This window comes from Carex rostrata, chromosome 21, assembly GCF_964058835.1.
Source record: "Carex rostrata chromosome 21, lpCarRost1.2, whole genome shotgun sequence".
Taxonomy (NCBI): domain Eukaryota; kingdom Viridiplantae; phylum Streptophyta; class Magnoliopsida; order Poales; family Cyperaceae; genus Carex; species Carex rostrata.
The window spans coordinates 7,658,669-7,670,126 of NC_135938.1; the positions used below are offsets into that span (position 1 = coordinate 7,658,669).

Consider the following 11,458-nt stretch of genomic DNA (forward strand, 5'->3'; position numbering starts at 1 on the left):
CTCATATAGCGGTAATAGCGGCCAGCTATTATAGCTATAGCGGTCGTAGCTGAGTTAGCGCAATTTTATCTCATAGCTTAGCGTTTATGGTCCGGAAAAGCTATAGCGTAGCTATAGCGCCGCTATAACTAGCTATTTAGAAGCCTGATGCATACAAAAGCCATCGTCAATAAATTAACTCAAAAAGCAATTCGTAGAAAAGTTTTTTTTGTCAATAATGCTTTGATGGATTTGACGGACAACCTCTCGTGAATTTATAAATTTTTAGATATTTTAATGATGAATCGATTAACAATTTTTTTTAACCGTTCAGATTTTTAAAACACGAATTTTTTAAATATTTTATTTTTATTAATATTATAATGTAAATTTCAAATAAATTTTGTATTGAACAAAAAAATAATTTTCCGAGTAAATTTAAAAATTAATTTTTTTTTTTAAAATATCACTTTCCACTTTTCCAGATATAGTGCACCTTCTCTGAGAGTCTGAGGAGGAAATGTCAGATTTGAAACTTTGGAAGCGCAAAACAGAGAAAAATGAGAAGTAGGATAATTTAAGGAGGAATAGAAAGAGAGGCTCTCCTCCACACAAATTCCATATTCGTTCAATGCTACAAAACAAGAGGCCACAACGATGGAGACAAAAGCGAAGTCCCTTGTCCTTTTCCCCCTCACATCCCAAAATATTTCCTCCTCTTCTCTCTTCTCTCTTCTCTCTGGTTTTCTCCCTGCGACTTCTAGCTGTGTTTGTCTCTCTCTCTATCTTTTCTCTCTGTACCTGTACCCATTCACATAATATGGTAATATCATCCAACCACATTTAAAAATTAAAAAGAAAGAATCCCTTGTTTTTCTTTCCTCCTCTGTTCATACTTTATAACACTCTCTGTTTTCATTATCTTACAAGTCTGAAACCAAACCCTCTTCTCAGAAATCTACAGAGATCCTGTTAGAGTTCTGTCTAAACTCTCTAAAACTCTGACTGAGAAGAAACACTACTCTCTTCCATTTCCATTCAACAAACATCTCATTCTCTCTCTCTTTTTCTTTAACAAAACAAGAAACAAGGCACTGGTACCATGACCCAAGAAGAGAATGGTTCCTCAACCTCTACAACCTCTTCCTCTCCTCTGCAATCCTTCTCTCAAATGCCGCTATCGCCTCCTCCCGCCTCCACCGCTCCTCCTACCCCACCTCTCCCCTCGGCTTATCTCCAAAACCTTCGCTCCGACGAGCGAGGTCTGTACCTCATTCATTTCCTTCTAAACTGTGCCAACCATGTCTCCGCCGGCCGCCTTGACCATGTAAGCACTCTGTTGCAGCACATTTCACTTCTCTCTTCACCGGACGGTGACGCCATGCAGCGCCTCTCTGCAGCCTTCTCGACTGCCTTGGCACGCCGGTCACTACGGCCGTTTCCTGGTCTTTACCAAACACTCGTAGGTTCAAGCTGTTCTGCCTCAGCCTCTGCTATTGCAGCAGCTAGGCATGATTTCGTCAACCTGTGCCCGTTTCTTCGGTTGGCTTTTGCAGCGTCGAATCAGGCCATAGTTGAGGCAATGGAAGGGGAGAAATTGGTGCATGTGATAGACTTAGGTGCATCAGACCCAACACAGTGGATTGAGCTGTTACAACTTCTTGCGGCGCGGCCAGAGGGCCCACCACACCTGAGACTAACCGCAGTTAGCGAATCGAAGGAGGTAACCAATCAGATATCAGTTTGTCTAACCAAAGAAGCAGAGAGGCTTGATGTACCTTTTCAGTTCAATGCCATACTAACCGACATGAACTCGCTAGATGTAGAGAAATTGAAGGTGAAAACCGGCGAGGCATTGGCTGTTAGCTCGGTTCTCTCTCTCCATCTCTTGTTAGGCAATTCAAATTGTCAGATCGAGGATTTCCTGAATGCACTCTGGAATTTAGCTCCCAAAATCATGGTGGTTACCGAACAAGAATCAAACCATAATTCACCGGTACTAACTGAACGATTTGTCGAAGCATTGAATTACTATGCTGCTGTGTTCGACTGTCTTGAATTGACGGCACCGAGAAACTCGGTCGAGAGAGCGCGAGTGGAGAGAGTGCTGCTTGGAGAGGAAATAAAAAACATAATAGCATGTGAAGGGGCAGAGAGGAAGGAGAGGCATGAGCGGGTTGAGAGCTGGGGGAAGCGGATGGAGGCGGCTGGTTTTGGCCGTGTACCGATGGGTTATTACGGGTTGTTGCATGTGAGGAGAATGCTTCAAGGTTTGAATTGTGAAGGATACAGAGTGAGAGAAGAGAAAGGTTGCTTCTTTGTTTGTTGGCAGGACCGAGCACTCTTCTCGGTTTCGGCATGGCGGTGCCGCCGGTTCGATTGATCAGTACTGGTACATGGTTCTGTTCTGATACTGTCACAGCCCAAGTTTTGCTATGCGCAAAGGATGATGCTAATTTGAAGGTCTTTATGTTAACTGATTTTAAGTTGATAGAATTTGAAACCATCTCAAATTGATTGCTTTGTGTAGAGCAAAATTTGAAATTAAATCCGTTTGTGTATTATGTTAGATTTGTTATGAAGATGCATGCATCTCTGGTATATCTCTTTCTCGGTATCATTTTATTTGTCAGAAGAGAGAGATCTGTTGTTGTAAGAAAAGAAAGTCAGGAGTCTAGGTCATATAAGTTTGTTCTCTACTTTTATTTGTATGTTAGATATTTTGATAATGCCATGTTTATATAAAACCATCAAATTTCCTGTTTATTTCCTAGAATTAACCATATTCGACCACATGTTGTTTTGCTACGAAGCTGATGTTGACAGCTCTCTGTTTTTACTAGAAGTTGCAATCATACAAATTGTGTTCTTAATTTTTTTCTTTTCTTAAATGCATAAAATGAGATATTCTTGGCAAGTACAAATCACAGCAGCATGATAACTTCCCTAATTGCTTAAACTACCCCTCAAACTTCAAAAGCTAACGTGATAACAGTATATAATAATAAAAACTAACAAATCAAAATAGTACATAGCGGTCCATTTAAAAAAACATAATAAAAATTAACAAATAGTCATTCTCGTGATTTAGCAACTACAATAATGGAAAAAGAAAAATGAGAAGAGAAGGCACAAATTTATCCGGCCCATATGTAACAACGAAGCCCCAATTAACCAAGATCATTTGAAGCCCTTCATTTTTGAATTTTTTTTGCAAAATTTAAATTTACCTCTAAATGTGTTGATCAATTCTTTAATAAATTTTCAAATTATCACTTGGAGGGGTTGTCGTTATTGTTGGAGAAAATATTTTAGGATAATAGTGTTTTTTTGATAGACAAGGTGGTAAATAGGGCTTTGATTGTAAAGCGCATTCTTTTTCTTTGATTGTCCGCCAATATCTCTCATATCAGAATTTGGGTAAGTAATTAATTTTCAAATACTATTATTCTATCCTAAAATTTGATTTTTGAAGTTATATTTGTAACGAATCAATCAAAGTTTATTAAGTTCGGTATGCATATGTACTCCGTTTCAGTGCAACAATTTATGAAGCTACAAATTAAAGAAACACTTTTTTCATGAGCCAACTACATTACATTGTTTTTGGGTGTAATCAATTTGCAACCAGAATTGTTGAGATGTATTTTGTGCATGCCACTATCATATCACCATGAGATATCAACCAGGCATATTCTTATTCTAAGCCTCAAATCATCCATAATTTGTTGTTTCAATTTATTTTTTTATTAAATGATTAGTGCTCTTGGACAAATTTGGACTTATTTTCTAACAAAAATGATATGTCGATACCGCCTATTTTCTATTATTAAAACCACCTTGTCATTTCAATTACAATATCAAATCCAATTAACGACATGAAAACAGGAATTTATTTTTGAAACATACACATGCTGTAAAAAGAAAAAAGAAAAAAAAGGAGAGAACAAACTATATTTTATATATGACAATAACCCTACAAATTTAATTATTTATATAATTTACAATCAAAAGTTGAACGTGCTGACGCTAATTTCCTTACCTAGTTGTTATTCAATTTGCGAATGCTTTTGTTTCAAATGGCGCAAATTCAACCGAAGGCTCTGGTAATCTTGCTTAATTTATCAACCACTTTTCTTAATTTTATTTTACAGAAGTCTATATTAATGTTGGTCCATAAAACATGATATCTACAGCTTGATTAACAATATTGCGCAATTTGACAGTTGTGCTTTTTATTGTTTGTTCTTCAATATCTCATACTGTCACTTGGATAGACATGAATTGGTAATTACTTTTCTAATATTTGTGTCTTCTAAAGTTGTATTTTAAAACCACATTTTATTGAAATCAGTCAAAGTTAAATACAGTTTGCTTTATATTAACTATCAAAACAGGTATATTTTCTGAATGAACCATATTCGTCCAGATATTTTTCTTGCTACGAATTATATATGTTGGCAGCTTTCTGTTTCATATAATACGAGTTGCAAACATTGAAATTGGGTCTCAACTTTTTTTTTTTTTTGCAATTGCATAAAATGAGATATCGCACGGCAAACTCAAAATTTTTCTGCACTTCTGGTCTTTGCTCCAAGTAATTAATTGACCTCTCTATTACTTTTTCACCAATTTTGTAATCATACACAGGGATATATAAGATTCAAATGGACATGTCAATTGTAACACAAAATGGAGATCATTCACCTCATTCATAACCGTTCTTACACAGGCATATTCCTTCCAGAATTCACATCCTCTCCAATACCTGATAAGGGAATCTTTTACAATTATTAGATCTGGACCGTTCTTTTTTAACTTGGCACGAATCTCGTAGTAAAAAAATATTGCCCCTATAGTGACCCGAATCCCAAACCGGTTGAGATTTAATCTCAAACCGTAAAGTGAGGGTGATCCTCTGCAATACCTGAGAGAGGATACAGATTCCATATTCCATCTATCTGCACACCTCAGACTGGAGTGGCACAATTAGAATTATCTCAAGAGAAATATAATTTGAGTATTGAATAAATCTTGTAGGTCATATATATACAACTCAAGGCATTTGCCATTGTAATCAGATTTACACAATGAATGAAATACAAACAATTTCAAATCTATCTTCTTCTCCTCTATTTACTTGACTGTTTCATGCAGAAAAATATAAATGTGGTTCGTTTTTGGATTTATCTTATCCAGCCCATATGGGACAACAAAGCCGCAATTAGCCCAAAACCTATTAAAAGGCTTTATTTTTAAACCTTTTGCAAAATGTTATTTTCTATCAAAGTGAGCAAACAAGCAAATTGTTGAAATTATGAATCATATTACCTCTATATGTGTTGTAGTTGTAGGTATTGTTGCACAAAATACGTCATTTGTCTTGATAGTCTTATTTTTGGTTGATTATCCGCTAATATATTATATTAAAATTTTAATAAGTATAACTAAGTAATTAATTTTCGAATACCTTTACTCTCCTAAATTACATTTTGGAAACTACATTTGAATTTCATGTAGCTATAAAAGATTTTTTAAGTTCAGTATACATATATGTACACTCTTTATATATAATTCAGGGAACTACTTTAAAAGAAGCACCTTTTTCATGATCTAACTACATTAATTACATTCTTTTTGCATGGAATTAATTTGCTACCGAAATTGTTGAGATGTATTTTCTATTTTGTGAATGCTACTATCATATATCACCAAGTTTCTAACTTTTTTGTTTGTGAGATCATCAATTCTCTGCCGATGGGAACATTTTATTTCAATTTATTTTTTGAAAAAAATGATTGGTGCTCTTGGAAAAATGGAACTTTGATACTGCCGAATTTTTTTATAAATATCCAAAAAATAATTAAATTTAAAAAAATGACCAAAGTTGATCTGGTTTTCGAAATCTACCCAAACCGCAAATCCAATTAATTACCTAGTTTCTATTACGAAAAATCGGTTGATACTGCCTAGTTTCTATTACGAAAAATACCAAAATTGCACTGTCTCATTTTAATTACTATATCAAATCCAATTAACTACATGAAAAACTACAGAAAATAAAGCAGAGAGAAGAAACTGAAATTTGATATATTTTTTGTATAATAAAATAACATCACCAATATAATTATTTCTATATTTTATGATCAGAAATTGAACGACACAATGCTAATTTCTTTAGTTGTTATCCAACTTCTGAATGCAACACTGGAGAGGAAATAGAACATTTACTGTACACATAAGCCTTGAAATGAATGAGTATTGAGTTCTGCAAGTGAAAACACTAATATATTTTACAATTGTACAATGCACCAAGATTCAAACATGCCTCACACAAGATTTAAGTTATTTAATTGAGTTTGTTAATTTTAAATTAACAAAAAGTTATGTCTTTCAAAATCCTTTAGATTTGTAGGACTGAGGTTATTCAGTCTAGGACTGTCAAAAAAGCTCGTGACTCGCTCATGGCTCACCTCTAGCTCGCTCGTTAACAGCTCGCTCGGTAGTGGACCGAGCTGTTAACGAGCCAGCTTGACCCAGGCTCGGGCCAAAATAAACGAGCTGAGCCAGGGGTCAGCTTGGACAGGGCTAGCTCGGCTCGTTAAGCTACAGTGGATTTAGGGTTTAGTCCCGTATAATTTTAAGTCTAGTCCCATTTTCAAAGGCGCAAGTATACAAAATTGATGTATTTTTGGTTTGGGAAGAAATGATATGGGCTTTAGTTGCTTGAAGATGTGCCTGCTGGACGATTTCTTAAATTTTTTGAATGGGCTTTCTTATTATTATTATTTTTTTTTTGAATTTGTATAATAGCAGCCCAATAAAGCCCAGCGAGCCAGCTCGTCGGTTCGCGAGCTAGCTCGAGCTGGCTTGTCACAAGCTGAGCCAGGAGTTTTGGCTCGGGTCACCTAGGTCTAGCTCGCTCGGTCTAGGCTCGGGCCAAAATAAACAAGCCGAGCTGAGGCCCAGCTCGTTTACAGTCCTGATTCAGTCAGTAGTTGAGAAATGTTATGATACCCCGAGTCATCATACCTGAGCGCGTCCCCCAAGTAGTTTAACAGAAAAAAAACTTCCAATGTTGTCTAACTTCCATTTCCAGTGCTAATATCAAACATTTAAAGTTATGTTTATAACATTTTACAATGCTACTCGCAACCATATAAATCTCTGTCTGAAAGCATTAAAATTCTAAATCTGCATAATTTTAACTCCTAACTACTTTTGTCTTCAAGCCAAAAACGAAAAGATTCCTTTCACTCACTCTTTTTTTATTTTTTTCTCTGATCATTATAATTTATTTTCTCGACTATCCATGATGAATTTTACGAATCTAAAAATACAAACGTTTTCTATTCGATTTTATCTTTCAAATAAGATCTATGAAGGCATGAAGAAATACTTTTGAGTAATTTTAAAGTCATTTGTTTTTTTTAAAGTAAAACTCATGAGTACTTTAAATTTTCAAGTTTTTAAATCTCAGTCTACAACCATTAAAATTTTTAAGGCTTTGTACACGGGGTTTAAATGCTTTGTAAATGCAGTGTTATTGTTCATGTTTATATGCTTTGAAATGTTATTGTTGAAGTTTTAATTCTTTGTACATGAGGTTTATATGCTTTGTAAATGAGCTTTGTAAATGTAGTGTTATTGTTGAGGTTTATATTCTTTGAAATGTTATTGTTAAGGTTTTAATACTTTGTACATGAGGTTTATATGTGATATCTCCATATTATATCTAAATTACAGTCCTGATTTACACTGAAACATGTGCTTTAAAGCCTATAAATGTGGACTTTTTACTTATATTTCGATGAAATGTGGTACTGCTATGCTTTGTTTGGTATTTTGCAGGAAAAAGGGCGAAAAACTGGATCTGACTACTTTTCATACGGCCCGTATGACATTTTGTACGGCCCGTATAGGATCTGCCCAACTACACATAAGGTTCCACAACAGAGGCACAAAGTCTCCAAGACAAAGCACAGGCATACGGCCCGTACGGGGTCCCCTACGGCCCGTACGGGGTCCCCTATGGCCCGTACGGGGTCCCCTACGGCCCGTACGGGGTCCCCTACGGCCTGTACGGGGTCCCCTACGGCCCATCCCCTACGGCCCATAGGGCGCTAATTCGGAAAATCCAGCTGGAATCTGAAATGAGCATAATTTAAGGAGGCTGAAAAGGAAGTCTTTTGGGGCGCGATCTGGAGCATTAATTGAGATATTTTCCTCACAAAAAAAGGAGGATTCACCACTGGAACTTGGACAACTTTTCTTGGAGCAAAAGACAAGAGGAGAAGAAGAGGAAGAGAAGTGAAAAACGCGAGTTTGCAACGGATCTTCGGATTTCTCCACTGTTTTGTCATGAACTCTTTTATTTTCTGTTATTTGTGTTATCATGTGAACATGAGTAGCTAATTTACTTTGTTTCTAGGGTTAAGATGTAGTTTCTAGTTTGGTTTTGTTTGCATGCTACTTGGATTTTGTGTTGAATGCTTTGTTTTTATCTTGTTGAGTAGTATTTCGATTGCTTTATTTGAGGTTGCTTGAATTGATTAGTCATCCCGTTAGATGAATGCGCACATCTAAGTGTTAGGAGCCAAGTCTATGACATTTAATCCAACCGAATAAAGTATATGAACTAGGGTGAAACCAAGGAGTACCCGAAAGGTGAAACTTTCCTTGAGGCGAAAGTCCTTGGATACTTTTAGTAAACCAACAAGTAACTTAGATAAATTAGGCCAAAATGCGAAAGTTGAGGTTTAACGCATCTAAGAGGGAAGTATTTGAGTCCGGTAATCGTGTATTAGGCCAAAATGCAAAAGTTGAGGTTAGGTACCTAGATCTGGTCGATAGAAACCCTAAACATTAGCACCAACACAGAAAACAGTAGCTGTAGCATTAACTCGGGGTTCCCTACGGGCCGTATGGGAATCCATACGGGCCGTATGCCTCGGGGCTGAACAGAAATGAAATCTGAACCCTGGAAACGCCTTTTTATTAATTGAAAACAACTTTAATTCTCTTTTATTGCTTTTTAAACTTGTCATAAATCAGTAGAATTATTAGAATTAAATCAAACCAATTTCTCTCACTTCTAGAATCTCAAGTAATTTTAGGATAAGTCCGGTTATTTTCTTCCGTCCCTGTGGATCGATACCTGAGCATACTCATCGATAGGATAGTGCACTTGCTATCTGATTTGACAGAGTATAACAAAGGTTTAAAAGGTATAGCTTGCTATACTGAAACTTTGTAGCATATATTCTGTGCGAACAATATGCTTTGTAAATGAGCTTTGTAAATGCAATGTTATTGTTGAGGTTTATATGCTTTGAAATGTTATTGCTGAAGTTTTAATTATTTGTACATGAGGTTTATATGCTTTGAAATGTTATTGTTAATATTTTATTTCTTTGTACATGAGATTTATATACTTTGTAAATGCAATGTTATTGTTGAAGTTTTTTATATGCTTTGAAATGTTATTGTTGAGATTTTCATTCTTTGTACATGAGGTTTATATATTTTATTCTAGAGATTTAAAGTGTTATTAATGAGGTTCATAGGCTTGTAAAGAGAGGTTTAAATTATTTTGAAGCAAAATTAAAAAAAAAACTGAAAGTCACAAAGATTTAAAGGAGTAAAAAAAATTACGACAAAAATATAACTCGAAAGTTATTTTTCATAGATCTCATTTGAAAGAGAAAATCGGATAAAAAACGTTCATATTTTTATATTCGCAAAATTCATCACGAATCGTTGAGAAAATGGATGAGAATGATCAGAGAAAAAATAAAAAAAAGTGGGTGAAATGAATCTTTCCATTTTTGGCTTGAAAATAAAAGTAGTTAGGAGTTAAAACTATACAGATTTAGAATTTTAATGCTTGCAGACAGAGATTTAAATGCTTGCGAGTAACATTGTAAAATGTTATAAACAGAGCTTTAAATGTTTGGATATTAGCGCTGAAAATGAAAGTTAGATAATATTGAAAGTTTTTTCTGTTAAACTACTCAGGGGACACGCTCGGAAATTTTGTTTGAGGTACAATTATCAGGCTCCTTTTTAGATATATGGCTATTGTAAACAACTTATGTTTTTACATGTTGATGGAGGTTGCATTTGCATAAATGCCGCTATAGTCTTTTTTACATTATTTTTAAGTTTCTGCATTCACAGTCCCCAGTCTCCACGGTTCCTATGAGGAATATACTAATACTTTATCAATATTATTAAGCTTAGATAATATATACTCAGGGGCAGATCTTAGTACATTCTATATGCTAAGTCACTCTGTGATTTTAAAATTTGTTTACCAAGTACATTGAATCTTCACTGAATTTTTCTTTTTATACATATTAGCTCCCCTATATAATACAATAAACTTATAATGGCTTAAATGCAAAATTTTGAAATCAAATCTAGAAGGCTGCTTTTTCATTTCCATATACTCACTTTGGTTTCCTAATCATTAGTATTAGAAAAAGGGAAACATTATTATTCTTGGAAAGGTTTAAATGGAAGAAAATATTTTAGATAGTCAATTGGCAAACTTGGACAGGAGATGATTTCAAATATGACAGCTGTACATTCCTTTTTTTTCCAAGAATATGTAACCCTAAACTTTGTAAATTGTAATCATTGCTTTGTATACGAAAATCTACAGTCGTATTTTGAAAAAAAAAAGAAGAAGAAAAAGATGAAAATATTAAACAAGGAAAGCATCTAAAAAAAATCTTCAATGGAGCAAGCAGAAAACAAGAAAAACAAAGTATCCAAAGAAAAATGCACAGTTTCACGGTATCTTTAACCAAAAATAATATTTAGTCCTCTCTATATTCAAATTCTGGTTCCGTCCCTGAATATATTGATGTGGTGTTTTTGAATTTGACTCGGCACGTAATATTACAAAATTTATGTTTTACTTATAAATTAGCTTATGTAGTTCATAAAAATTTCAGTATATCTCCTCATAAGAATTTCAGATATAATCCAACAAGCTACACTTTGTCTTCATTTGGAGACATTTGCGTTGTTTCAGTTTTGAGTTGCTCAAAATTGAATTCAGGGTCACCATTATCGCAAATTCAACCGAAAGGTTCTTTAAATCTTGCTCAATCTTCCAGTCAGTTTTCTTAATTTTATTTTACAAAAGTCTGTACTAATGTTGGTCCATATAAATCATGATATCTGCACCTTGATGAACAATGCACAATTTAATAGTTGTGTTTTTGTTTGGTTGTTCTCTAATATCTCATAGTTTCATTTAGGTAGGCATGAATCAGTAATTTTTTTTTTTTTTGGTAATAATTGTGTCTCCTATAGTTGTATAATATAGTTCACTTTTGCATCAATATTCTTTATCATTTCAGATGTATGAATTTATGAAACTACTTTAACAAGTGTGTTTCATTTTGTGGTCCAACTAAAGTTTAAGAATGAATGCATCAATATGCAATGCCTAATATCTAAAGAAATG

At 34.6% G+C, this 11,458-nt stretch overlaps 1 protein-coding gene across 1 annotated transcript; it reads left to right on the forward strand.

Annotated features, from left to right (window-relative positions):
• Positions 1-725: 725 nt before the first annotated feature.
• SCL3 (scarecrow-like 3) lies at positions 726-2,745 on the forward strand. The gene has a single exon (XM_078323241.1). The coding sequence runs from the start codon at positions 1,082-1,084 to the stop codon at positions 2,360-2,362; it is 1,281 nt and encodes a 426-aa protein (XP_078179367.1). The 5' UTR covers positions 726-1,081; the 3' UTR covers positions 2,363-2,745.
• The last annotated feature ends 8,713 nt before the right edge of the window (positions 2,746-11,458 follow it).